Source organism: Sus scrofa, chromosome 6, assembly GCF_000003025.6.
Source record: "Sus scrofa isolate TJ Tabasco breed Duroc chromosome 6, Sscrofa11.1, whole genome shotgun sequence".
Lineage (NCBI taxonomy): Eukaryota > Metazoa > Chordata > Mammalia > Artiodactyla > Suidae > Sus > Sus scrofa.
This window is the reverse complement of record NC_010448.4, coordinates 19,890,273-19,915,919: the sequence shown is the minus strand read 5'-3', so window position 1 is coordinate 19,915,919 and position 25,647 is coordinate 19,890,273. Positions and strand designations below refer to the sequence as shown.

At 59.3% G+C, this 25,647-nt stretch overlaps 1 protein-coding gene across 2 annotated transcripts; it reads right to left on the bottom strand.

Moving 5' to 3' along the window:
- On the bottom strand, window positions 2,979-25,053 carry MMP15 (matrix metallopeptidase 15). 2 transcript variants are annotated; one of them, XM_021093941.1, is made up of 10 exons: window positions 24,922-25,053; window positions 12,778-12,926; window positions 11,473-11,601; window positions 9,925-10,232; window positions 9,435-9,596; window positions 8,102-8,355; window positions 7,626-7,764; window positions 6,537-6,687; window positions 6,284-6,399; window positions 2,979-4,989 (listed from the first exon to the last, which is right to left on the bottom strand). In XM_021093941.1, exons 2-10 carry the CDS (start codon window positions 12,879-12,881, stop codon window positions 4,532-4,534), a joined length of 1,821 nt encoding a protein of 606 aa, XP_020949600.1. In that variant the 5' UTR covers window positions 12,882-12,926; window positions 24,922-25,053; the 3' UTR covers window positions 2,979-4,531. The 2 variants fall into 2 exon arrangements, with proteins under 2 accessions (XP_020949600.1, XP_013853667.2); XM_013998213.2 differs by having other exon boundaries at window positions 2,999-4,989; window positions 24,092-25,031.

Genomic DNA, 25,647 nt, shown 5'->3' with positions numbered 1-25,647 from the left:
CTGGGGACACATAGCCTGTGAGTGATGGAGCCACACTCAGCATCTGGGTGCCTGTAAGGATGGGCAGACTAGAGTCAGAGGCAAAGAACGGTCAGGACACAAGTGCTGGGTGAGCCAGAGGTGGAAAGAAACTCAATCATCTTGAGGAGGGAGAGTGGAAATCTGGAAAAGGCAAGTTTAATCTCTACCTTAAAGGATCTGTGCAATTTGGACAGGATAAAAGGTTCAGGGAAGGGTTTTCCAGTGGGAAGGAACAGCATAAGCAAAGGCATAGAGGCAGGAAAGTACATGGAACACTGGGGACAGAGCAAGCAGCCTGGCAGGGGCTGCGCCAGTGTTTGTGGGTCACGAGGCCACTTGAACAGTGGGGCAAGGGAGTCCTGCTGTGCCCTAAGGCCTGGAATTCCCAGCATTGGCTGAGATAGCTGAGGGGAAGCTGTGTCCAACCTCCTTAAGTGGTTTCACAGGTTGAGGGGCAAAGCCTGGCAGCCTCTGTCTCCCAAGGCAGACTAGAGGACGTGGAGGGGGCAGAAAGCCCTGCTCCTCTCAGACCTACATGAGGTCCACTGCAGCCTAGGCGGCGGTGGATGGACAGGAAGCCGGCCATTCCTTCCCGTGAGCTGGAGGAGAATGGGCTCTATGTGAGCCACAACAAAAAGCCTTTTCTGCCAAGTCGGAGGGGGAGGAAGTGGCCAGCCCTGCCCTGCCCCAGCCTGAAAGAAGGCTCTGTTGGTGGCCCTGGGGTCTTCGAAGTCGAGAACATGAGGGTAGGGACGGCCAGGATGCGCAAGGGCCTCCTCAGCCCTGTATGGATCTCCAGCAGCACAGGGAGGTGGGGCTGAGCTGCTCTGCAAGTTGGTTGGCCTGGGTTCTAATTGGCCATTTTCTGGCTGTGTGACCTTGGCCAAGTCCCTCCACCTCTCTGAGCCCCGCTTGTCTCAAGAGTGAATGTAAGTAGGGGAGCATTCTAGATGACTGGGGCTGTGATCACTCATTCAGCCCTCACCAGCCCTTTACAGCTAGCATCTTCTGTCTGTCCTCCCAGCAGCTGGTGGAGTAGGTTGTGTGATCCCCTTCATCGAGGTTTAAGTACTGGTAGCATCAGGGTGGAAGCCCAGGATGTTTTGAACTCTGAAACTCCAAGCTATGCAAAAGCAGAGGAAAAAGAGGCTGGAAGGAAATACACTGAACTGTCAACACTGGCTGGGGGAGTGATGGTGACATATTTTTCTTCTTTTTGTTTACCTGTAATGTCTTAATTGTTTTACTTGGGAATTGGCAAAACATAAAGAAACAAAAGATGCTGAGGGAATGGGGGCTGGGAGGGACCCAAGGTGAGTTTAGGCTATAGCTTGATTTTATTATTATCCTTGTTGTTGTTGTTGTCTTTTTAGGGCTGTACCTGTGGCATAGGGAAGTTCCCAGGCTAGGGGTCAAATTGGAGCTGCAGCTGCTGGCCTACACCACCGCCACAGCAATGTGGGATCTGAGCCGCATTTGCAAACTATACCACAGCTCATGGCAATGACAGATCCTTAACCCACTGAGTGAGGCCAGGGATCGAACCCGAGTCCTTGATGATTCTGGTCAGTTTTGTTACCACTGAGCCACAACATGAATTCCAGGTTACAGCTTGATTTAAAAAAAGAAAAGAAAAGAAAAGAAAAGAAAAGAAAAGAAAAGAAAAGAAAAGAAAAGAAAAATACTTTCAAGATGCAGGCTTCGGTTTAATCCTGGAAAGGAGCAGAGTCACTGGCCTGCCGGGCAGCCTGGGCATGGAGAGGTAGGGCCCAAGACCTTCACACAAATGGGTCCCCAAGCAAGGAGAAACTGAACCCTTGAGAGAGGCTGTTCCTTCAGCCACTGGGTTTCTCAGATTCTCCCCGAGATCCTGGGGTGGAAGGCTCCTCAGCAGTTTCCTGGAGGAGGTGAGGCCTCTGCCAAGTCTCTGAGGAAGAGCTCGACCAGGAGGCCTTTCGTCCTGTCCTTTCTCGTCCCTCTGCCCCCCACACTGCCCTCCACCTGCCCGGGGGCCTCTGTGCTTCCGGGTGACCCTAAGGCTTCATGCAGGAGGCAGAGCTGGTGGGGCCCCGTGGCTGTGGCACAGGAAAGCCGGCAAGACAAGACGGTGTCCACCTCTCCCCCGCCCCTCCCCGCAGCCGCCCCTTGGCCCCTGGGGTGGGAGGAGCACGCAGGCCATTTCCGAGTCCAAGAGGCCTTTGGGGCTTCCAAGGACCAGCATTTCCTACTCTCCTCAGCCAGTTTTCAACACAAAGAGAGGAAAGGGTGGGATGAAGGGGCTGGGGAAGGGGTGTGCAGCTGCGGGGGAAGGCGGAGCCTGGAGCAGGTTGGACGACCCTGCCCAGAGAGCTGGGGGCCCCAGCCTGTGCCATGCATGAGCGGCACATTCCTGGGGGAGCAGGCCAGCACCCAACAGGCTGGACCCAGACGTCAGGCGTGAAGTCCAAAGCTTACCAGCCATGCTTAGACCCAGGGGGCAGTGACGCCTGTCTCGTGTTCTCCTGGGCATCGTCTGCCCCCTGCCCAGGGTGAGATTTTTAGCTGCTTCAAAGAGGGCAGAGCTTGGGTGCTCCCTCATCCCCTGAACAGAGCATGAGGTGAGGGGAACTTCTGGAACCCAAAGCGGCACCGTTCCCCTCTCTCTTTCCTGTCCAAGCTGGTCTCCAGGCAGCCCACAACCAGTCTGGATGCCGAGGAGGTCTGGACGGCCCGGACTCGTTCTCCCAACCTTTCTAGACATGCAGGGCTGCCTTTTCTCACCATGAATGCAGGCCAGTAAATTCCCCACGCCTTCTCTGCCCAACCCCAGCAGGGCTACCCCCCCCCCCCCCCCCGCCTAGCCCTCCCCTGGTCTTTTGAGGGAGGCCACTTCCCACTCTTCCCGAGATCTGCCCCTCCCACACCCCCCTGGTCCCCATCACCTGCAGCCCCTCCAGCTACAAGCTCAAGCCCAAGACTGCTTACAAGGGAGGCACACTTGCCGGCCCGTACAGTTTAATCAGTGCAGAGTATTTACAGAAAAAACCGTATGGGGGCAGACCCCCTCCCCCTCCCCGCCCCCCTCGGCTGGCTCTCCGATGGTTCTGAGGATGGGGAGGAGAGTGGGCTCGCGCTGGGGGCCAGCCCATGAGAAGCCCCTCCCCCAGGGGCCGCAGGGGTTCTGGGTGGCAGACCCGCTTGCTCAGGGCTGCAGGGAGGCAGAGGGACAGAGCCGGCTCTACAGTACCATGTCCCACAGCAGCCTCGCCTCCTGCTTACTTTGGGAAGGACAAGGAGGAGGAGGCGTCTCTGCCCTCAGGACTAAGCCCAGGAGGAGGGGTCTCCAGCCTACAGCGGGCTCCTCTGGGGGCTCCACAGCCCCGTCCCACAGTCTGTGTGAGGGGGCGAGCTGCTGGCCTCTCCCTCCTTCCAGTGCCCTGAGGAACAGGGCGCCGGAAAGGAAGAAACGCCCAAGCCTGGTGGGTCCCTGTCTGTGGACATCTACCACCCAGCCTGGACACCCATCAGCCCCTTCTCCCCTTGGCAAGCCAGGATACTGGCAGCTGAGCCTGAGACTGGTGGGGTACTGAGACCCCTGAGACTGGCGGTGTGGGGGCAGTGAGAGAGGGTGGGAGGAGGCCCATGGAAAGAGCCCAGCTGGATCACAGCTCAGAGAGGAGAAAGGAGGCAGGGGTCTGGAAGCCCAGCCTGAGGGGTGAGGCCGGTGCTCCTCTTGCGGGAGGGGCCTTGGCAGACCCCCTTTGGTCCTTGGTAAGGCAGGCCCAGTGCCCCTTCTCCAGAGAGAGAAGGAGCTGTGGGCTCGAGGGGTACAGGGGAGCCAGGGGCTGCTGGCCCCATGCTGGCCAGGGGCGGGTCAGGGTTCTTGGGCACAGGGTACTCGGGCTGCTGGGGTTGTCAGAGGTGGGCTGGGAAGGAACCTCAACAGGACTCATTTTTGGTCAGCAGGCCCCCTCCCCCTTCCCTGCCCCCACCGCCCCCTCCCCCTCTTCCCCTCTGAAAGTTCTTCCTACGACTAGAGAGAGACTCAGGGCGGTGGAGACCAGGTAGACCCCACCAGGCTCCAAAGTCAACAGCCCAGGATGGGAAGAACAACCCCAAGCCCACTGCCCTTTGGCTACTCTTCCGACCCAGCCTCTGACCCTCCTCTCCTCTGGCCATGAATGAGCTGAGGTGGGTGGGGGCATAATTCCCTGTCTGGTGCAGAACTACATTTAGAAAACACAAACCCCCTGCCCCGAGGGACAGCCCCGGTCAGGAAAGTAGGAAGAAATGTTCAATTAGTGTGCAAAAAAAAAAAAAAAAAAAAAAAAAAAAAAAGACACTTGGGCATAAATAAACAGGGAGACGGGGCTGGCAGGGATTTTGGAGGGCCTGGAGGGGCCCCCACCCAGGGGCTGAGGGAGCCCCCGAAGGCTCCCACTGAAAGGCCCCAGGAGCCATCTCAGAACCACAGGCATGGCCAACCCAGCCCCATAGCACCGTGAGGAGCAGGAGGGGCTGGTGTGGAGGGTCAGACCCACTCCTGCAGGGAGCGCTTGCAGTACAGAAGCATGCGGGGCGCGCCCTTGCGCTGCATCTGCACCAGGGCGTAGGTGAGGCCCAGGATGCAGAGCAGCAGCAGCATCGGGGGCACCAGCACCATCACCATGTTCACCGTCCGCGTGACCTCCTCCATCTGCACCACCACGCGGCTGCCCCCGTCCTCGTCTTTCCCGGCCCCGAAGTCCCCCTCTCCGCCGCCCGGGCCCGCCTCGTGGTCCTCCTGGCTGTCACCGCCTGCCCCGGGCTCGGCGCCCCCGTCGGGGTTGAAGGGTGGACGGGCCACGTCTGGCCATCGGGGCCCCGGCTCCACGTGCTCCTGGCAGCCCATGAAGTCCCGCAGGATGGACTTGGGGTAACCGGGCTCCATTCGAAGGCGCTCGTTGTCAAACTTCCAGTATTTGGTGCCCTTGTAGAAGTAGGTATAGGCTGCGAGGGGAGGGCAAGCAGACCGGAGTGGGGTCAGGCCCAGCCCCACCCGCTGGCCACAGACCCTCAAAGCAGACTGGGGCATGCCGAAGGGGCCCTGGCTTTAAAACACCCTTCGCATTGCTTCCCTGGACGTTTTCAAATCTGTCCCTTCCCAGTTTACAGGAGCCAGACCATGATCAGACAGGAACAGGGCTGCAGGTCAAGGGCACGCCTAGAATCCTGTGCTTCCCAGCGGGGCTGACACTGACTAGGACAACACAAAGGAGGGTCTGGTAGCCTGCTGGGTTAAGGGACCCAGCCTGGCTTCCCCTACACCAGAGAGGCCAGTATCTTGCTCAAGGCCACACAGCCAACCTTCATCAGACCTGGAGTGGAGTCTGATGCTACCTTGGAGGAGATCTTGGACCTTGACACTTTGCCTATGTCCCCTCTAACCCCAGGAAGGGCCAGTTTTTTGTTTGTTTGTTTGTTTGTTTGTTTGCAGATGGAAGTTTCCAGGCTAGGGGTCGAACTGGAGCTACTTGGATTACAGCTGCCAGCCTATGCCACAGCCACATGTGATCCTCAATCCACTGAGTGAGGCCAAGGATCAAACCTGCATCCTCATGGATACCAGTCAGGTTCTTAACCTGCTGGGCCACAACGGGAACTCCGGAAGGGTCAGGTTTGAACCACCAGGTGCATGTATGCTCAGCTGAGCACAATGAGGTCAGAACAGCTGCAGAGTGAAGCTAAGCCATCACGAGTGGAGGCCGTGTGACCTGCCTGAGCATTAGCAAAGCCAGCTGGGTCTTCCCTGAGCCTGAGAACTCAGAGGCTGAGAACCAGGGTTGATGGGTTTCCTTAAACTCACCAAAGACCGCTGGAGAAATAAAAGCCGCAGCTCCCTGTGGCTCAGTTACAATGACAGAGATCAGGCTTTCCTGCCAGGTGGGTAAGGGGCACCCTGGGAGGACTCATGCCCCCGGACCCCCACTGCTCTGAGCCAAGCTACCCGCCCTGAGGCTCTGTAGGGAGCAGGGCAGCTCCAAGCACCAGTTCTGGACACATGCAGACCTGGCTTGGACTCCTGACTCCACAACTTCCTGGCTGTGGGATTTGGGGCCCTTTGCACAAGCTCTCTTTGGCCTCTCAAAGTGGTGACAATGCAGGGAGGACCAAGGTCATGCTCTGGAATCTCCCAGCCTATACATGCCGCTGTGGTGCTGGTGACCTCAGGCAGGCCCTGTCCCTGTGTGTGGAGGAGGGGGGATGTGAGTCTGGGCAGACTGGGAGGGGCTGCCCCTGGTACCTGCATCGTTGCTCAGGAAGGCCCCCTTAGGGGAGGCGGGGATCCCCTGCCACACGCTGATGGGCTTGGGGTATCCAGGGTCTCCACGTTGCGTGTCCTCATTGAAGCGCCAATACCTGTGACCAAAAACACACCAGGCTGTGGGCCACCTTAGGCCTGGACCCCAGTTCCCACAGGACCTGGGCTCTTTCTCGGTAGGCCTGAGGGTGGGGGCCCAGCTGGGGCCTTTTCCTTTCAGAGGAGGGGCGCTCACCTGTCCTCTTGGAAGAAGAAGGTGTGGCCCGTGGGCTCCCACCAGATGGCTGTGTCGATGCGGTCGTAGGGGATGCCCAGGCCGTAGCTGGTCAGCGGCTGTGGGTAGCCAGGCTCCAGGTTGGCTTCTCGGAAGAGCCAATAGCGGTCACCTTTGGGAGGCGGACATGGGGGGTTGATATTCTGGACCCCCAGACCCATTTACACCCACTGCCACACACACCCACACAGTGACACTCACAGCCTTGTGTGCAGGACAGGCACTATCACATCCACTCCCAGGACAACGTATAATGCAACTCACCCTCGAATCGCATACAGCTGGCACGCATGGACACCCGTGACACACGCATTTATGTCGCCAGCTCACACCTGTACACACACCACACACTCAGTTGCACTACATATGGGCCTCCATTCCCGCTTGAACATCAACCCCCACCCTCCACACCGCCCCGTGCAGTTCTTGTCCAGAGCAAAGAAAGAGAAGGAGCCCTGCCTGGCCTCTGCATCTGGGGGCTGCAACCCTGGGGACCCCCAGTGCATGGCCCAGGGCTCCTCACTTTTAGTGTGGGCCCAGCCCTGTCCTTGGGGAGCTCCTACCTGGTTGAGGCCAGGGCCAGTGGGGCTGGGGACACAGCTGATTCAATCCGAAGTGCTGCCCTTGAGGCCCTTCCTAGTGGGGTGGGTCCCAGGAGGAGGCCCCCGGGGATAGGGAGCTCTATTATCTCTTCAGACAAACACAGGCACCTGCCCCAGAGGGGGGCTTCGGGACCCATTCTTATGAGGAAGGGGCACAGATGGGTGGGTGGAGGAGAGTGCCGGGGCGGAGCCCCCGGGCTGCAGGAGGTGGACACTTGCCCCAGTCGAGCAGCCTCTGGACCCCCAGTCCTCTTGCCTGTCTCCCTCCCCAGCCCTGGCCTTGCTGCCAGGGGAACTAACTCCACAGTGGGCAGCAGGACGAGACGTGCGATTTGGTCCTTCCCTTTCCTCCCTTAGGCCCAGCTGGGTCAGAGGTCAGGCCAGAGGTCAGAGCAGGAAGGTTGCCCAGCGGTGCCCGCCCCACGCCCCCCAACCTACCCCAGCTCACCTTTGAAAAAGACAAAACGCCCATCTTGGCGCTCGTAGGCAGCACTGATGTCACTGGGCAGACCGCGCCAGAAGTGCCCGATGGGCATGGGATAGTTGTCCAGGACGCGGTTGTGCCGGACCCGCCAGAACCAGCGGCCCTGGGGAGGGCGTGGGTGTGAGCAGGCACAGCACGCCTGCTGCCTCGGCCTGGGACAGGCCCCCCTCGACCCACCCCTTCCCAGGTCAGGGAGGGTCTGGGGGAGGCGGCTTAGGAAGCCAGGGAGTGAGCCCTGGATGGGGTATGGACACGTAGGCTCACTGTATGACCCCAGGCAAGTCCCCTGTCCCTCGGGCTGGCTTCTTCTTGGTCTCGGGTCTGATGGCCCCCAAGTGGGTGGGTGGAGGCTGGGCAAGGGTCTCCGGGAGAAGCGGGAGGGGGCTCTCTGCTCTGGACCCACACACCACGGGGCTGGGGAGGCAGCGGCAGGGCCAGACCTTGAACACGAACATCTCCCCACGCAGCATGGCCACCGTGTCAAAGTCCCCGTCGCAGATGTTGGGGCCATACTGGTCAGGCCGCTCTGTGGCTCGGGGCTGGGCTGGGGGACCTGGCTTTGGGGGCCGCTCCGGCTTCCCGCCTGGAGGTGGTGGCTGAGGCGGCCGGGGAGGGCGGTGGTCTGGCCGGCCTGGCCGCCGAGGAGTCACAGTGGGAAGAGGCCGGGTGGGCTGTGGCTGACCATCCGGGGTGCCTGCAGAGGGGCAGGAGGGGAAGTGAGGGGGTAGCCCCAGAATCCAGGCAGAACCCTGGGGGCCTGGGGCCCCCAGCCTGGAAAGACCTGTGCCCCATGGAGAGCTCAGCCAAGTGAAAGGCCCTATCTGGCCACAGCAGACTCCTCCCGACGCTGCCATCACCTTTAGGAGGACCTCCATGCAGCCCCCTCCTGGACCCCCCTCCCGCGCCACACACACACACACACACACACACACACACACACACACACACACACACACTCTGGGCTTGGCTCACTGCTCCCAGGAGGACCTCCATGCAGCCCCCTCCTGGACCCCCCTCCTGCCACACACACACACACACACACACACACACACACACACACACACACTCTCTGGGCTTGGCTCACTGCTCCCAGGAGGCTGCCCCTGGCTCCACCTCTCCTCAGGGACATCCCCTCAGAATGCCAGCCAGTTCCTGGAGGCTCCAGGAAGCAGTGGACCCAAGCAGAGGGAAGAACACAGTTCCCAGGTCTCCAGGAACACAGTGAGGGCTTGGGGTGGACACTGAGTGTGGCTCTGACCCTCCACACTGGCCCTGAGGGGACCTCCCCAGGGAGGCTTTTCTTGGGCAGGGCCTAGTGGTGGGGGTGGGGTGTCACTTGCCTTAAAGGCCCTGGGAAGTAATAAACTAGCAACTCAGTGGACAGCCTAGGAGAGGCTCCGGCTGGGAGTGACAATGGGAGGAACAGGGTCCCGGGACCCCAGGAATACCCTTGGTCTAATAAGAGTATCATTGAGGCTGAGGAGGAAGCGGGATGCGGTGGGGGTGGGGGGGTGCAGTGAGGGGCCCTGGGGCCCCTGTGAAAGTTCTGAACGAGGACCCTGAGTGAGGGCCAGATGTTAGAGTTGGCCAGCCCTGGGCTGGATTTCTAGCACCATCCGTTCCTCACTGATGAAGCGGATCATCACGAATCCCCTCTGGGCCTCAGTTGCCTCATCTGCAAAATGGGCATAGCAGTAGAACCCAGGCCTCATAGGGCTGGGAGCTAAGCACAGGCGTGCAGAGCCCATCACCGTGGCCGGGCCGCCCACTCACCGTAGAGCTGCTGGATGCCCCGGAGGTCGTCCTCGGGCAGCTGGAAGTTGTCGATGTCCATCCACTGGTAGAACGGCGCCATGATGGCGCTGGGGTTGCTGGAGTGCTCCAGCCCCAGCGCGTGGCCCAGCTCGTGCACTGCCACCAGGAAGAGGCTGTTGCCTGTAGTGGGGGCAGGTGGCACGGTCAGCTCTGACCTGGCCCAGGACCTGGCCACCCCGGACCCTGCGGCCTGAGGGAGCCAGAGAGCCTGTCCTTGCTTTGCTCTCAGAAGAAGCTGAATTGCTCTGACTTCTGGACCTCCAGCTTCCCCTCTGAAAAGTGGGTACAATGAATCTCTTCCCTTCCCTACCAGACCTCAGAGATGATGGGCAACAGATTGAGATCAAGGGTTGCTGCTCCTGAGAACTACACAGGGGACGCAGCCCCCTCCCATCCCTGCGGCTCCAGCTCTGCCTCCCCTGTCCTCACGCTGACCAACTGCTCTCACCATGCAGGTCAGTGCTGGAGAAGGTCCAGGGCTCATCTGCATCGAAATGGGTGTCCCCGCCTAGGCCAGGGCCAGGGAAATAGGCGTGGGCCAGAAAGCCACCCGTGCCGTCAAATGGTGAGCTGTCGCCGTGGAAGCCAGAGGCAAAGAGTACCATGATGTCAGCCTCCTTCTGCCGCCGCAGCCGAATGTCCTCATAGGGCACCTCCTGGAAGACCAGGGGTGTGGCCTGCTCCCACACGCGGAAGGCCCGGCGCACCGCCTCCAGGGAGTGGTACCAGCCCAGCTTCTCTGTGTAGTTCTGGATGCTGCAGGTGGGCAGGGAGACATGTGAGGGAAGCCAGGGCCTGGGGCTACCGTCCACTGCTAGCACCCACGGGGTTGGGGGCGGGGACCCCAGGTCCCGAGGAACACACGAGATCGAAGCTGGTTCTTGGACAATGCTCAGCAATACTGACTCTTTGTTTACTTTGACATGAACTTGAAGAAAAGAACATGTCAAACCCAGGAATTCATTAGGATCTCACTAAACAAGATTGCCTTGTGCCAAATAAGCTTATTCTAAGAAAGTAAAGCATTAGGTAAGTAAAAGTAGAGGTGATACACAGCCAAGAGAAAGACCTAGAAAGTGGGATACAAATGGCTGAGGTTTGGGAAACATAGGCCAAGCGGTTCTGCATGTTGGGCTCCAGGGTCAGGCTGACCTGAGTTCAAGGCTGGGCTCTAACATTTCCTGTGTGACCTTGGGCAAGTGACTTAGTCTCTCTGAATTTTAGTTTCATCATCTGTAAAATGGCAAAAAGAGGGCAGCGTTTTCATCATGGGGTCCCTGTGAGGATTAAATGACTTAACTCCTGTAGAACATGTGCTACATGTGAGCCTGCACATGACAAAAGCATGATGAGGCCTGTTAATTTCCCACCTAAAGCAGATTAAGCTTCCGGGTGCTGGACAGATCTCCATTAAAACTGCATAGATCACGAGTTCACTCTGGCAGCCTGGGTCTAAGTGATCTTGGGGGCTGCTCTTCCTCGGGAGATGGAGCTGCGAGGGGGGCCATGGCTGGACTGGAACAGGAAGGAGGACCCTTGGGGACTGCCACGTGGCTCAAGGCTCAGGGGGGATTTTTGCCAAAGGACTCAGTGGATAGGGGTAGGGTGCCTGAACCAGGGTTGGTGCAGGGGACTTGCCTGCCCACCCGGCAGATGCCTGAAGCCCCCCTAGCCTGACCTGGTGCAGGAGCCCGTCTGCACCAGGGAGGCCAACCCTGGGTGGCGGGCAGGTGGGGAGCGGGAGGGAAGGAGGACAAAGTAGAAGCAGTTAAGAGGGACCCCGCCCTTCTCTGGAGGGCGACTGCCCAAGGCGGGGTGCAGCTGATCTCAGTGTGGGGGAGGAACTGGACCGCCCAGGCCAGGCACCCTGCAGTGGGCTGGTGGGAAAGGAAGCCTTCCAGACAAGCCCACTGGGAAGCCTGAGGCCTCAGCTCAGGCGGAGAGAGGGGCCAGCGCCTCTGGGAGGGACACCACCCAGGACAGCCAGGGTCCCTACCTGAAGGTCAGGTGGTGGTTGTTCCATTTCCGCCCAGTGAGGGCGTAGCGCTTCCGCCGCCGCCGCAGATTAGCTTTCACGCGTACCCCGAACTGGTCTGGTACCCCACAGCGGGGCCGCTTCATCCACCTGGGTGCACAGAGCCTCCTCTCAATACTCCTGCTTGTTTGGCTCTGTCTCTTCCAGGCTGTCCACCTTCTTCCACCCTCCCACCACTGGCCTCCAGAGGCCCCTAATATGGATGGGGCGGGGGAGGGGGGCTCTAAGCTTTCATTCCCTCATCAGGAAAATGGTAGAGTGCTTTTTTTAGGGCCCCGCCTGCAGCACATGGGGTCAAATCAGAGCTGCAGCTGCCAGCCTATGCCACAGCCACAGTAATGCCAGATCTGAGCCACATCTTCGAATTATGCTGCCGCTTGGGACAACGTTGGATCCTTTACCCACTGAGTGAGGCTGGGGATTGAACCCACATCCTCATGGATTCTAGTTGGGTTCTCAATCTACTGAGCCACAGCGGGAATTCCTGTGGTACAATGATCTTGTACTGGAAGACTGGGCACCCAGCAGTGGCTCTGTAAAGGTGAACCCCTTTGCACCAGTATCACCCAAGAATGGGAGGAGTTACTCTGAGGCCTCTTGTCCCTGATAACTTATGCTCCAGGTACCCATCAATGATGTGGCTCTGGGTCACATCACTTCTGTGGAATTCAGAGCAAGGCCTAGCTAGGCAACCATGGCATGTGAGCTGTGCCTCCCCATTCCCATGTCCGTGGCAGACATCACTAGTCAATCCTGTGCTCCTTGCTGCTGAGTTGGGCTTTAGCCTCAGGAGCTGTCTCAACCCAAGGCCTTCGGCAGCCACTCCCAACCACTCAGAGCTAGCACGGAGGATCTAACCATTTGCCATCTCTCTCTTTTTTTTTTTTTTTTTTTTCCTTTTCTAGGGCCGCTCCCGCAGCATATGGAGGTTCCCAGGCTAGGGGTCTAATCAGAGCTGTAGCCACTGGCCTATGCCAGAGCCACAGCAACGCAGGATCCAAGCCTCATCTGTAACCTACACCACAGCTCATGACAATGCCGGATCCTTAACCCACTGAGCAAGGCCAGGGATTGAACCCGCAACCTCATGGTTCCTACTCGGATTCGTTAACCACTAAGCCACGATGGGAACTCCACCATTTGCCATCTCTTATCTGGGCCACTCTTTTCGGGAAACTCCACATGCCAAGCCCTCTTTAGAGCAAACCAGAAAGAGGGCAGGTGCCAGGAGGGTCTGGGAATGAATGGCCTGATGAAGGGACTCACGCCTTGGTCTCTTCGTCCAGCACACCAGTGACCGGGATCCCATAGAAGCGCTGCATCTCAGCAAGGGCCGAGGCCAGGATCTGGGCGGAGCGCATGGTGGACATGTGGCGGCTGGGCTGGGGCAGGTAGCCGTAGAGCCGCAGCCAGTTCTGCAAAGGAGAGGCCACGACATGGTCAGCAGGTCCCTCCAAACACACATGGCCTGTAATCCTACCACCGCTCGCCTCCACCTCCCACGGTGGGAGCCTCTGTACCACTCTCCCTACGGGTCCACTCTCACACAGGAGCCAGAACCAAAGGCCTTTACAAGTCAGGTCTGGTCAATCCTTTGCCTAGAACCCTCCAAGGACTTCCAGCTTAGAGGAAAAGCCCATTCTTTTTTTTTTTTTTTTTCTGTCTTTTTAGGGCTGAACCTGCGGCACATGGAGGTTTCCAGGTGAGGGGGCAAACTGGAGTTGTAGCTACTGGCCTACACCACAGCCACAGCGATGCCAGATCTAAGCCATGTCTGCAACCTACACCACAGCTCATGGAGATGCCAGATCCTTAACCCACTGAGCAAGGCCAGGGACAGAACCTGCATCCTCACAGATGCTAGTCTGGTTCATTTCCACTGAGCCACGAAAGAAACTCCAAAAAAGCCAAGTCTTCCAGGAGCTACCTGACCCCCAGTCCGCTCTCAGACCTCACTCCTACCATCCACCCCAGCCAGGCTCACTCCTGTCTCAGGGCCTTTGCACATCCTGCTGCCTGGAGCACCCGCCCCACACATATCACATGGCTCACATCCTCGGTTTCTTCAAGCCTCTGCTTCATCACCTTATTGAACGGGTGTAAAAAAGACACACACGTGTTGTATGTACCCTGTACTCCTTCTGCTGCTGCCCTGCACTTGTCACCACTGACACAAAACTTATGTTTGACACTTGTCTTCCCCCGTTAGGACAGAAGCTGTGTCCATGGGGACAGTCCACAGTCACTGTCCTTATGACTGCACTGGCCCCCCCAGGATGGCCCCCTGCCATTCCAGGCAGATTGCTGGGGACCTTACAGGGTTCAGAGCCCCTTGAGTTCTCACCAAGTAGGAAAACCAGCCCCTTGGCGCTGCCCCTCAACAGATCCTAAACCTTCAGGTAGGAGAGCAGATGGGTTTAGGCAGCCCACCTAGGCCTTGGAGGGTGGGACAGAAGGCCTGAAGTCCTGTCTCTGCTCTGCCGCAAACTCTGTTCCCTCTGGGTTTGAGTTTCCTCGTGTGCAAGATGGGGAGCCATGGGGCTGTGGCAGGGAGAGGTGTGAGACGGCCCTGAGGAAAGCAGCGGGGACACAGTGGGGGCGCCTGGCCCCTTTAGAACTTGCTGGGCAAGCCTTCTCATCCATCTGCCCATCTGTCTGTCCACCCAGCCAGCCGGCCTAATGTCTCCGAGTGCCCTCTCTGTGCCAGGCACCATGCCAGCTGGAGGCCGTGGAGGACCACAGCTGAGGGGTCCTGATCTCCAGGGGCCGATGATCTCCCAGAGCGACGAATCACACCTGCAAGTTCATGAGCAGACAGGACCACTGCAGCTCGTAACTGGAGGACAGGATCCCCCCATGAGCCAAGCTGAGCTGTGGTAAGAAAGGGGACTCTACTCTGCTCACCTCATGGCCCCAGGGCCATAAGAGTACGGTGACCACTGTGGAGGCTAGTGAGCACAGAGGCTAGGGACTGCTGAGGGCACTGGCCGTAGGCAAGTGTGTTCTCTGAAACATTCCTTGTCTACCCTGGGTCTCTGAGGGCCTCCAGAGTGAGGGGACCTGAAGGCCTGATCTCTGAGAAGCTCTGGAAGGTGAGGGCTGCCCATCAAGGGCCCACAAGGTGGGATGGTGGCTGGACATGGTGGCTGCCCTGGGCTGACAGCCATGTGTCAGCTGGCCAGGGCCATACCCACATCTGTCTGCTACCAGTGTCCATCCAGCTCCTCAGGTACTTGCTCCTTCAGTGCCACCTGCCAGCCCAGCCTTGGCATCTGGCCAGGCCCCCAGGTGTGGACAGACTGCCCACATAGCCCAGGCCAGTGATGCCCAGGCTGCCTCTGGAAGCAGCGGAGACTGAGCCAAAGAGGGCGGCGCCGGGGAACTGCCAGAGCCTGATGATGCCCAGCCAGGGCCTGGAGGCCTCACAGGGCCCTCGGTGACAGTCGCAGAACAATGACGCAGAGAGATATGGAGCTGAGAAACCAGGGCTCTAGGGACAGACAGGGCTGGGGACAAATCCTGGCCCAGCCACTTTGCCTCCCTGTGGCTCAGTCTATAAAAAGGGGTTGTATCAGGACCTGCCCCATCCCAGGGGCTTCTGTGAGGATGAAATGGAGTCCACATGAGTGCTTGGCACTGTGCTGGGCAGGGGAAAGTGAGCAATAAATGGATTATTAATGACAGAGGCCAGGGGCCTGCTGTGGTTCCTAGAACAGCAGCCTTTTTCCTCTAATCAGCAGGGCCGAAGGGCCCAGGCTCCAACACGGCAGCCTTGCGGTGGGGCGGGGCGGGGGTGGGGGTGAGAGAGCATCTGGGGAGGCAGGAGTGCCCTGTGGCGTCCCCCATGGACCCCTCTAACCCAAAGCCACCTCCTTCAGCCCCGCCAGACCCTGGCAGTGTCAGGGGCGCCCTCCCCATGCTTCCCAAGCCCAGGAAACCTTTCCTGAGGCTCCTATGTGTCTGTAAGGGGTGGGGAGTCCACCACCCTTAAAGGCCCTGGTTTGTCTGTTTGTCTGAAGAAGCCTGGAAAGATCTAGAAGGTGAGGCCGGGAGGCTCAGACAGCTCTCACAGCAGTGACGAGTCAGCTGGAGGTGGGGGGAGAGCGGGGGGCCGCCTGCTGACGGATGAGGGCACCTCTACATCCCCTATTTGCATAGGTAAAAATATCCTGGGGAGCGCAATCACAGGCCACCAAGGGGCTGATTAGCGGTGTGTCTGGCGAGTGACAGGAGGAGGGCAGGGCGGGGGAGGCTGGACTGGGGCCCTGGGGAGGAGAGGGAGGGGAGGGAGCCCAGCCTGTCTGCAGTGAAGAGCTCCAGAGCCCAGAGGAGCAGATGGGGCAGAGGGGCCTCTTCAATGCTGGGGGCTCCGGGCTGATGCTGGCGGGAAAGGCCCAGGGGTGCCTGCGGATCCTCCTTCACACAGACGAGCACCCTGTGAATCCCAAGGGAGCCCAGAGCTTCCATCTCAGGATCAGCCAGGCCTTCCTGGTGACAAACTCAGGGCCACTGCCTGAGTGAAAAGCCGAGGCTGAGGCTGGGTGACACGGGTGGCCCAGAGCGCAGAGTCTGGAGGACAAAGGCAAAGGAGCTGACAGATCCACCTGACTGGCAATGTGCTGGGAGCCGACCGCCACGCACCAGTCGGTCTACACCACCCACAGGGTGGGAGCTCTTCCCTTCCCCAGTGTCCAGGAGGAAGTCTCTGTCACCCTATTGCTGGGCTAAGTGTGACAAGCCCAGGAGGCGGAGGGAAAAGAGCACGGGGGGCACAGGTGACTGGCAGCTGCTGCCCTAAGGGGCCCTGTGGCCATGGGACAAAAGTGGGAAGCAATCCTAAGGTCACAGCTGACCCCCTGCTCCATCTCAAAGTTGGGGAGGGACTGTACCCAGGCGCCTGCTGCTCCTACTGGTGACGGTAAAGACTGTCCCTTACATCAGGGGCCTCCTTCTCCTCCTTGTCACCTCCAGTCTCAAAGGTGAGTGAGCCAAGCAGATGAAGCTTCATTTTGTTTCCCAGGTGGGGGGAAACTGAGGCCCAGGAGGTCACTAAGCGGCAGAGCAGGGAGACCGCCTCCATGAGAGCCATGATCCAGTGGGAGGCAGGGAAGGATCTGAAGCGGGAGCTCTGTGGTGCGGCCCAAGGTGGGAGGCTGCTGCAGGAGCCCCCGGCCACCCTGGTTCTGCCAGCCAGTTCTTTCTTGAGCTCCAGACTCCATCCCTTAGTACGGATGTTTCAGGTGAGTGGCTGGCCCCAGGCAAGGAGATGTAGAGCTGTCAGGAGTGTGAGGGGGGGAATTCCTGGCCCCCTGGCCCCCAGGAAAGGTCAGAAATGCAGCAGCCAGCAGCCGAAGGCTGAGAATCTGGTGGGGGCCAGACTGTCCACTCTCATCCCCCCCCATTCAATACTCACAGGTACCCTATCCCCATTCACAGACAGCAAGGTTCAGAGAGGGTGAGTGGCCCACCCAGGGTCCCACAGCTGGTCTGTGGCTAGAACTGGAGCCCACAGGCAGTGCTACTGGACCAGGCTGTTTGTGAAGCAGCATTAGGTCCTCTGGGCCTGAGCCTGGGGAAGTGGGTTCTGACCCTTCTTGGGAACAGGGCCCAGCACAGCACTGGGGGAGGGCATCTGATCTCCACATCTCTGGCTGGCCCTGGGCGCTGGGCCACGTCAGCAGGGCTGCCCCCAGGACTGCCAGACAAGGCCAAGGCAGGCCCGCAGGGAGGGCGAGTCTGGGAAGGAGCCGCCAGATCAATACTGTGCATTAAGCAGCTGCGGGGGCAGGGCGAGCGCCCGCCGCCTCCAAGGCAGCTCCTCCCGGCTCAGATCAGCAGAGAGCCCCCTCCTGCCCGGTCTTATCAGACCCTGTGCGATAAGGACCATCACTCCTGGCTCTGCTTTGCTTCTGTCACCCACAACTCTCTCTGCAGGCCACACAGACCCTGGCAGGGTTGCCCAGACAGGCACAAAATGTGTCTTGTCAGGCCCGCCGGGGATGGACACAGACCTTTCACGGTGTCCTGAGGTCCTCGCCGTGCCCCTCTCCTTGCCCTGCAACCCAGTGTGAGGGCTCTTGGGAACAGGCCAAGGCCTCTCCTGGCTCTGCACCCCAGCCGAGGCCGGGCTGGAGCTGTGCTGCGACGAGTCCTGGGGAGCCACACTGGCAGAGTATGTGCTCCAGAACAATCAGACCTTCACCTGCCTGGGGACATGAGCCCGGAATGGGCATTTACTGGCTAGGTGACCTCAAGCAGGCCCTAGACTCCTCCAGTCTCAGGTCGGGAGGGACCTCAAGGCCATCTCATCCAGGTAACTCACTGAAGCCTCCACGGCCTACACTAGGACCACAAGGAATCCAGCCTGCACCCCTGCAGGGATCGGGTGCTCACTGTTGCCAAGGTAACCCTTCTGTCTTTGGGTGGCAGTGACTGTTAGAAAGCTCTTCCTTGGACTGAGCAGAAACCTGTCCCCTAGTGACGTCTACCCCCTGGTCCTGCCTGCTTGTCCACATAACAGGCCTCTGAGTAATGGAAGAGGGTGAAGATACCTTCTCTGAGCCCCCTGGTCCCTCCTTTGCAACTTGGAGTCCAAATTATGGCTGCCACACAGGGTCGCGAGCACAGATATCATAACTAGTCCCTTGGCCAGTGAGGAAAGGGGGCCACCAAGCCAGGCCACCCCGTGCTTGGTGGATTGTTTACTTTCTGTAGAGCCAGCACAGTCCTTATTTAAGCAGCTCTTGAATACCACACTTGTTCATTTGGGGCTCAAAACGAGCCCTTCGAGATGGGAAAGCTGCAGGTGGGGAAGAGGCTCTGGGTGGCAGGGAGAGTGGCTGCAGTGGGGCTTGAGCAGCCGGGGAAACAGGAAGGAGGCAGATGCCAACTGTCAGCCCCAACTCCTTAACCTGGAGAGAAAGCCAGCCAGGTCCTTTGGCCAGTGGGGAGGCAGGGCTGGTGAAAAGGGCCCTGTTTGCTAGTGGTTTGGGGTGGCTGGGAGCCAGACCTGGGGCCTCACCTGGAAAGCCCCCTGCAGGTGTTGTCTCCTAGATGGAGCTGCCTTCCGGGCAGAGCCTGGGTGGCAGCCTGGTGGGGGACGGGATGGCTCCCAGGCTCACGTGGCTGAGGGCGGCCCTGGCCCTACTGCCACACCCTCCTTCCCTTCCTGCTCAGGCCCAGCAGGCTCCTGCCTGGTGGCACTTCCAAAGGATGACACTCTGGGCACTGACCTGCAGCCTGTAACCCAGCCTGGGGGTGGGGAGCTCAGGCGTCAAGCCACACTGGCTGGGTTCAAACCCTAGCTCTGTCACCACCCCAGGCTGGGGAATCGGTGGGGGGTGGGGGGCGGTAATTTCTCTCACCTCAGTCTCCATTTCCTCTTCTGTATAATGGGGTCACGATGGCACCTAAACTTACGGACTGAATACAGGGATAAATGTGAAAATGCCTACATAACACCGCTAAGCCTTGCCCAGGAGCCAACTAAGTATATTGAAGGTGCTCAAATACAACACCTGGTCCTCTCTGGTCCCACGTGAGGGACACTGTGCATATGCAAGGTGCTTGGCATTTTACACATCAATGTACTCAATTTCCCCAGTAAGTCCACCCAGTAGATACTATTACTAGTCTCATCTTACAGACAAGGAAGCTGAGGCTCAGATGGGTTCAATGACTTGTCCAACAGCAAATGCCAATTGCTTCTCACTGCCACAGTATCTTGCCACCATTCTGCAAGCGCTTCCTATGTACCAGGAGCCATGTTCATGTGTGGTGGACATGAAGCTGGGCTCTCACCCGTCCGAGGTGGCAGGTGCTCTTGGGAGGACAGGGTGGTGTCCAGGGCTAAGGGCCAGTCCTGGAGAGCTGTTCCAGACCCTGGCCTCCAGGCTCCGTGGCTATCAGATGGTGGTAGGATGTGGGGCATCTCTGAGGTCTGGATAATGGCCGGGCCCCGGGGCTCCATCTTTCAGTCCAAACTGGAATTTGAGTTGGGTCTTGCTCACTTCCTGCTGTTCCCATGAAGTGGGATCTGGTAAGAAGCATTCCAATCTTGCCTGGAGCTACAGAATCTGTGCTACCTCCCCTAAAGGGCTCAGGCATCCCAGAACCAGTCTCCTTCTGGGGAGCGGCCTCATAGGAGACTTAACTCAGTGGGGGCTTGTCCAGTCTGAAGGCGCCTATTGTGTGCCTCGGGCCTGGAACGTTCAGCCACCTGCAGGGGCCCAGGTCTTCACGAGCATCTGTGGACTCCTCCCAGGACCCTCTCTGAGATGGAGAAGGATCTCAGCGGAGAGCCCTCTAGCCCTCTGTAATGCTGCTGACTCAGAGAACACAACTCTACCCCCTAGGCAGAACTGGCCGTGGGGCTTGGCCCCTGCCTGAATGGCCAGCTGGGTGAACTACATAAATCTTGGGACAGTACTGAAGATGCCAACTGCCTTAGTCCATGCCAGCTGCTATCACAAAAATGCCGTAAGCTGGGTGGCTCATAACAACACTGCCTTCTGATAGTTCTGGAGGTAAGAAGTTCCAGATCAGAGTGATAACATGGTCAGGTCTGTGAAGGCTCTCTTCCTGCTAACTTCTTGCTGTGTCCTCACATGGTGGGAGGGGCAAGGGAGCTTTCTCCAACAGTTTTCATAAGAGCCCTAATCCCACGAATCCTTATTACCTCCAAATATCATTCACTCTGGAAGTTAGGTTTTAATATATGAAGCAGGGGGGAGGGGAGGTGGAATTCAGTCTATAGCACCACCTTTTTTTTTTTTCATTTTTGTCTTTTCTAGGGCTGCACCTGCGGCATACGGAGGTTCCCAGGCTAGGGGTCGAATCGGAGCTGTAGCCACCAGCCTTCACCAGAGCCACAGCAACACGGGATCCGAGCCATGTCTGTAATCTACACCACAGCTCCCACAGCAACGCTAGATCCTTAACCCACTGAGTGAGGCCAGGGATCGAACCTGCAACCTCATGGTTCCTAGTCAGATTCGTTAGCCACTGAGCCACGATGGGAACTCCCTATAGCACCACCTTTAATTGGAGGTGGGGAGCAGCGGCCACCACAATGACCACTGCAGCTGACCTGAGGCAGAAGTCACACTCCCAGCTGGGCAGAGGTGTCCATGGCAGGGAGCACCTGGATCAAGTCACAAAAGGGGCGTGGAGGGGTGGCCACACCAAGTGCTTGGCAGGGAGCGTCTTTTCCTCGCTGGGCAGTGTTGCTATTGAGCTGGTGTCAGAGAACGTGAGCAGCATTTCGAGGGATTTTGGAGGAAGTCTTCTTTGGGGGTGTATTTGTGTATTGTGTCCCTCCACCCTCCTCAGGGTGGGGCCAAGAAAGGTGTTTGTGTCCAGGAGCCAGAACTGATAGACAGATACGGAGCACACACTGGGCTGTCCTCTGCAAGGAGACAGAGGGGACCCCAGGGCTGCCCAAACACGGGGGCCCCCGGCAAAGGCTGGCCTGAAGGGCGTGGCCCAGTTGGATCCAGGTCCCCGGCAGCACCAATCAGCCCAGTTCTCTCTGGGGTCTGAAATAGCATATGGAGAGGAGAGGCTTGTAAGTGATAAGAGGACAGACGCAAAAGCACAGCGGGGAAAAAGGAGGAGGAAGATCAGCTTCTGGAGGTTCCCAAAGCCAAGGGCCTCACAGGAACCCCTTCTCCTCCAGGGCGGGCACAGCTGCCCCTGCAGCTTCTGTACCACCAAGGAAAGGTCACGAATAAGAGCGCACCAGTGGGGCCCCTCGGGCCATCATGGAAGCGTGGACAGAGACTGGGACACAGCTCGCCAGTCAGACCGGAAGGTCCAGAGCAGAATTTGAGCTGCCCCCCACCCTTTGTGTGCCTTCCTGCTCAGATGCCAAGGAGAGGAAAGGAAGACACGCAGGAGTCTGTTCAGGGCAGGTGGGTGTGTCCATGTTTCAGTGGCCATGCCACCACACCTGTGAACTCTGGCAGCCTGAGTCACCTCCAGGGGGTGAGGCAGGTGGGCTGAGGGCCTCAAGGGGTGTCTGGGGAGGACAGGGAAGGAGGTGGGGGGAGACCAGAGCTTCTCTGGTGAAAACCAAAGGCACTGGGGTGGATGAGGTGCTGTAGCCAGAAAGAGCAGCACAGAGATCTGAAGGGGGGCCTGACCTCTCAGACTGGGGAGGCCGGGAGTGACAGCTGGCGCCTCAGTCAGGCAGGGCCTGGGTCTGTGTAGGCCAGAATGTCTGGAGACTGGGACCTCATAGCCAAGGGAAGGAGTGGGACAGGGCAGAGTTGTTCAGTGGTGGCTTCCCCAAGGACAGCCTTCTCGAGCCTGGGGCCTGGCAGGGTGCAGGTGACTGCTGGCTCCTAGCACATGCCAGACTCCCTGATTCTTTAGTCTGACGAAACTCCTCTGGTTTCTGCCCTGGGAAGGAGAGACAGGCCTTGGCTCAGTTGTCAAGCTGCTCAGAGAAGAGATAGTCCCAGCCATGACCTGACCTGAGGTCTAGAGTTGTGGTCAAGGACCAAAGCCCTTCTCCAAAGGACGAAGGCTCTGGACACAGGGTGCAGCCAGGCTCAGGAGTCTCCGAGGCTGGTCCATGGATAGCATGGACCTGGGGACAGCTATCCCACAGCTTTGGGGAAAATGGGATGACTGCTGAAGACATTCGACTCTTTGGACTCAGATCTGGCCAGACTTGACAGGACTCCAAGGAACAGCCTATACCCCAAAGCCAACTCTAGGCTCTAGGATAGCCCACCTGTCTCCAGCCCTCCATCTACCTTGGCTTCCAACATCCAAGGGGCCCCTGTACCTTCCAGACTTTCTTCCAGCAACAGCCCAACCCATGTTTCCCCTGAGGAGAGGGGCTGCAAATCAGTCACAGAATCTCTAGCCGGTGCCACCACAGACACAGGGTCTGTGGCCCTGGTGCAGGCCCTGGCCTATGGCTGCTGGAAGAGGAGGGGATGGTGGAGAAGCAGAAGCAAAGGAAAGGGAGAATGAAAGCCCTCAGACTGTTAAGTCCTAGTGCCCCAGCCATCAAAGATGCCAATTCACAATGCCTGGCTACCAGACTCCAATTTGGTCCATAATTGCTTTCTGTGCAGAGATGCCATTTCTAAGCAGATTATAAACTCCTTGGAGGTGGGTCTGTGACTTGCAGTTCTTTGGTATTCAACTCCAGAGAATAGCAGGTGGGCCTAAACAGCATCTCTACCCAGTCCCGGGATGGCAGGCTTAGGGGCAATACCCACCAGCAGGAGCCTCCTATAAGCCCCTGCCTTCCTGGCTGTGCGAATGGGGGGCAGGAGTGGTGGAGCTGGACTGGGCCTGGCCTGGCTCCCTGCAGCTTTCCCTGGCCAGGCCAGAGTGGTAGGGCAGAGCAGGTGGGGAACTGGCTGGGAGGTGTAACTTGAGCTGGGAGGAATTCCCTGCCCTTCCTCCGAGCTTTTATTAAAGTAGGGCGGGGAAGGGCAAGCTTCCATCGGAAAAATCTCCCAGGCAGCCGGGGAGGTGGGGAAGCCGCTGGGGGTTGGGAGGGAGCACCGGCCTGGCTGCAAATAGAAACCGGCCCTCAGGCCCGCAGTCCAGCGTCAGAGGCAGGAGGCCCCAGGCCGGCCCAAGGGCACTGAGGCCCGAGCCCACCGGATCCCGCGGAGGCGGATGTCTCCCCACCATGCACCCAGTCCTCTCCTCTTCTCTGTGGAGGGGAGCTGGGTCTTAGAAGTCGAGAAAGAACGTCCTCGCTTTTGCTCTGGGTCAAAGGAACTGGTACCCCCACTGTCCCTAATCCGGAGAACGACATTCGGCGACCCTCTGGAGCCGGCTCTGCGCCAGGAGGCCGCACCTGATCACCCACAGGACCGATCCCAAAGACAGTCTCCAGTAGGGAATTATGACGGGCTCCTGGTGAAAATATCTTGGGAGCCCACCCTCTTTGGACCTGGGCCTTGGTGTAGGGGCGCTGATGAAAGAAGCGCCAGAGGAGGCCGGGTCTCCGTAGATCCCACCTGGCCGTGGCGCGGCTTGCGCACAAGAGCCCAAGAAAGTCACCAAAGCGCCCCCTCAATTCGAATCTGCAGCCTCGGAGGTTCGCACCCCCTTCCTCTATGCCAGCTCGCCGCGCGCGGCTCAGTGTCACCCAAACTAGAAGCTACCTAAACGGGAGCGCTGCCTGCTGTGCCCAAGAACCCCCCCTCCCGCCCCCAAGCAGCCCCTTCCCCATTCGCAAAGAACGTCACCGCGCGTCCGCAGGGTTCTCGAGGAATCCGGTGTCCGGGTGGGAGGGAAGGAGAGGAGAGAGGGCTGGGGGGCAGCAAAAGCCACTCCCGGGACTCGGGCTGGGAAGGAACAGTGCCCAGGGCAGGGATGTGGGGGTAGAGAAAGGGAGCAAGCCCTACGCCTTCCAAAGTTTGAGAAGAGGTGCACCGCCAAGGGCCAGCTTTCCGGGTCCCCTTTCTTCCCCGTCCCCAAATCCGGGTCAGGGGTTCATCGCCGCGCTCTTCCCCCCTTCAGCTGCGGCGTGGCTTCCTCCCCACCCCCAAATCCCCCGGCCCCAAGTCCTCCAACCCCGGCAAAGGGCCTGGGCGAGGGTCCTTACCTCGGCATTGACTTCTGCGTCCTCCGCCACTGCGCAGGGGCCCAGGCAGCTCAGAAGCACCAGCAGCAGCTGTAGCAGTCGCGGCCGCTCAGCCGCCTCCCGGCCGCTAAGAAGACTGCTTGCCCAGCCCGGCCGTGCGGGCGCGCTCCGGTCGCTGCCCATGCCCTCAGCGCCCAGCCTGGCCCAGAGCGCTGCCCGCGGGGCTCTCTCGCTCGCCGGCGCCGGGTCCCCGCACGCGGCTAGGAAACTTGCGACGCTCCCTGGTTCCCCGCCCGGCGGGAGCGCGGCAGACCAACTGATAGCCGTCGCCGCCGGAGCCGCTTAGGTCTCCTCGGCAAATTCCCACGGCCAAGGAGAAGCGGGCCGGGCCGGTCCGGGCACACGGAACCGGCCCACGGGGGAGAGAGTGGGCCAGAGCCGCCCGCCTCGGGGTCCTGCAGCCTCAGCGCCTGGGGCCCGGCTCCCAAGAGCAAGCGCAGCTCCCTGAGCCTTTGTCTCAGCGCTCCGGCCGCCCGAACCCGCGGCGCCCCCCGCGCGCCCAGCCCCTTCTGTCCATGCCCGGGCCGGGCGCTGCCCAGAACGCGCGCCCCCCGCCCGTGGGTCCTGCTCTCCCGGCACCGAATGGGCCGGGGTGCCCGTGCAGGCCAGCGATGAGGCGCAGGGAACCGGTCGGTGCTAGAGAGCGAGCCAGGGAGCCGGCGCCCGACGTTCCCGGCGAATTCCGCGCAGCTCCGGGCGCTCCCGACCCTCCTCCCCGCGATCCACGGCCGCCGCTCTTAAAGGGCCAGTGCAGAGTGCGCGCGGACCCAGGCGGGGGCTGGGGGCGGTACCTCAGCCAGAGGCTTCTCAGCAGCAGGTGCGGGCGGTGGAGCCAGACAGGCGGCCCTTATACTCTTCCCATACGGCGAGAATGCTCCTCAACCCGCCCCCGTCACTCCAATCCCTGCTTTGGGGGAGCCGGGTTGACCCCCAAGCGGCCCGCCCAACAGAGGGAGGGGCAAGAAGGAATGAGGACGCCTCTTTCTCCCGTGTAGTGGGTGGGTGGTGGTGATACTGAGGCAGCAGTGGCAGGAAGGAGGGCCGGAGGAGGAGGGACTTAAGTATCCTGTGGTCTTAGACTTAAAAAAAAAAAAAAAAAAAAAAAAAAGTAAACAAAGATTTAGAGATTCGTTGGCTTGAGGCCTCTTTTCAAAAGACTCTGGACCTTAGGGACTTTTCTCAGTCGCCAAATGAGGTGTTGGATACCTTGGGTGGACAGTGCTGTGCGACAGAGACGCAGTTGCCATCCTGGGTTGCCACGTACCTGCAGCACAGAGGTGGGCAAGTTACTTAATTTTTCTGAGCCTCCAAGTCCTTATCTTGGAGGATAAAGAACACAGGGCAAAGGGCTGGGGTGGGGCACGAAGTGTGCTTCAGTTTCCTGGTCTAGCACACATTAGGTGTCCAAGCAAAGAACCCTATTTTGTGCAAGTGAAACGTGACACCCACAGGGTGCTAGGCGGGGTGGGCAAAATTCCGGCAGAGCAGAGCTCTAAGAAGGGTTAGGTTTAACTCTA

Bases quoted from the DNA above. Each gene is read 5' to 3' on its own strand.
- MMP15 (XM_013998213.2), bottom strand. From the start codon at position 24,253: ATGGGCAGCGACCGGAGCGCGCCCGCACGGCCGGGCTGGGCAAGCAGT. The intron at 11,602-12,777 runs GTGAGTCCCTTC...CTGTGCACCCAG, and splicing joins CTGGACGAAGAGACCAAGGC to GTGGATGAAGCGGCCCCGCT. The intron at 7,765-8,101 runs GTCTGGCCCTGC...CGCCCTCCCCAG, and splicing joins GGGAGATGTTCGTGTTCAAG to GGCCGCTGGTTCTGGCGGGT.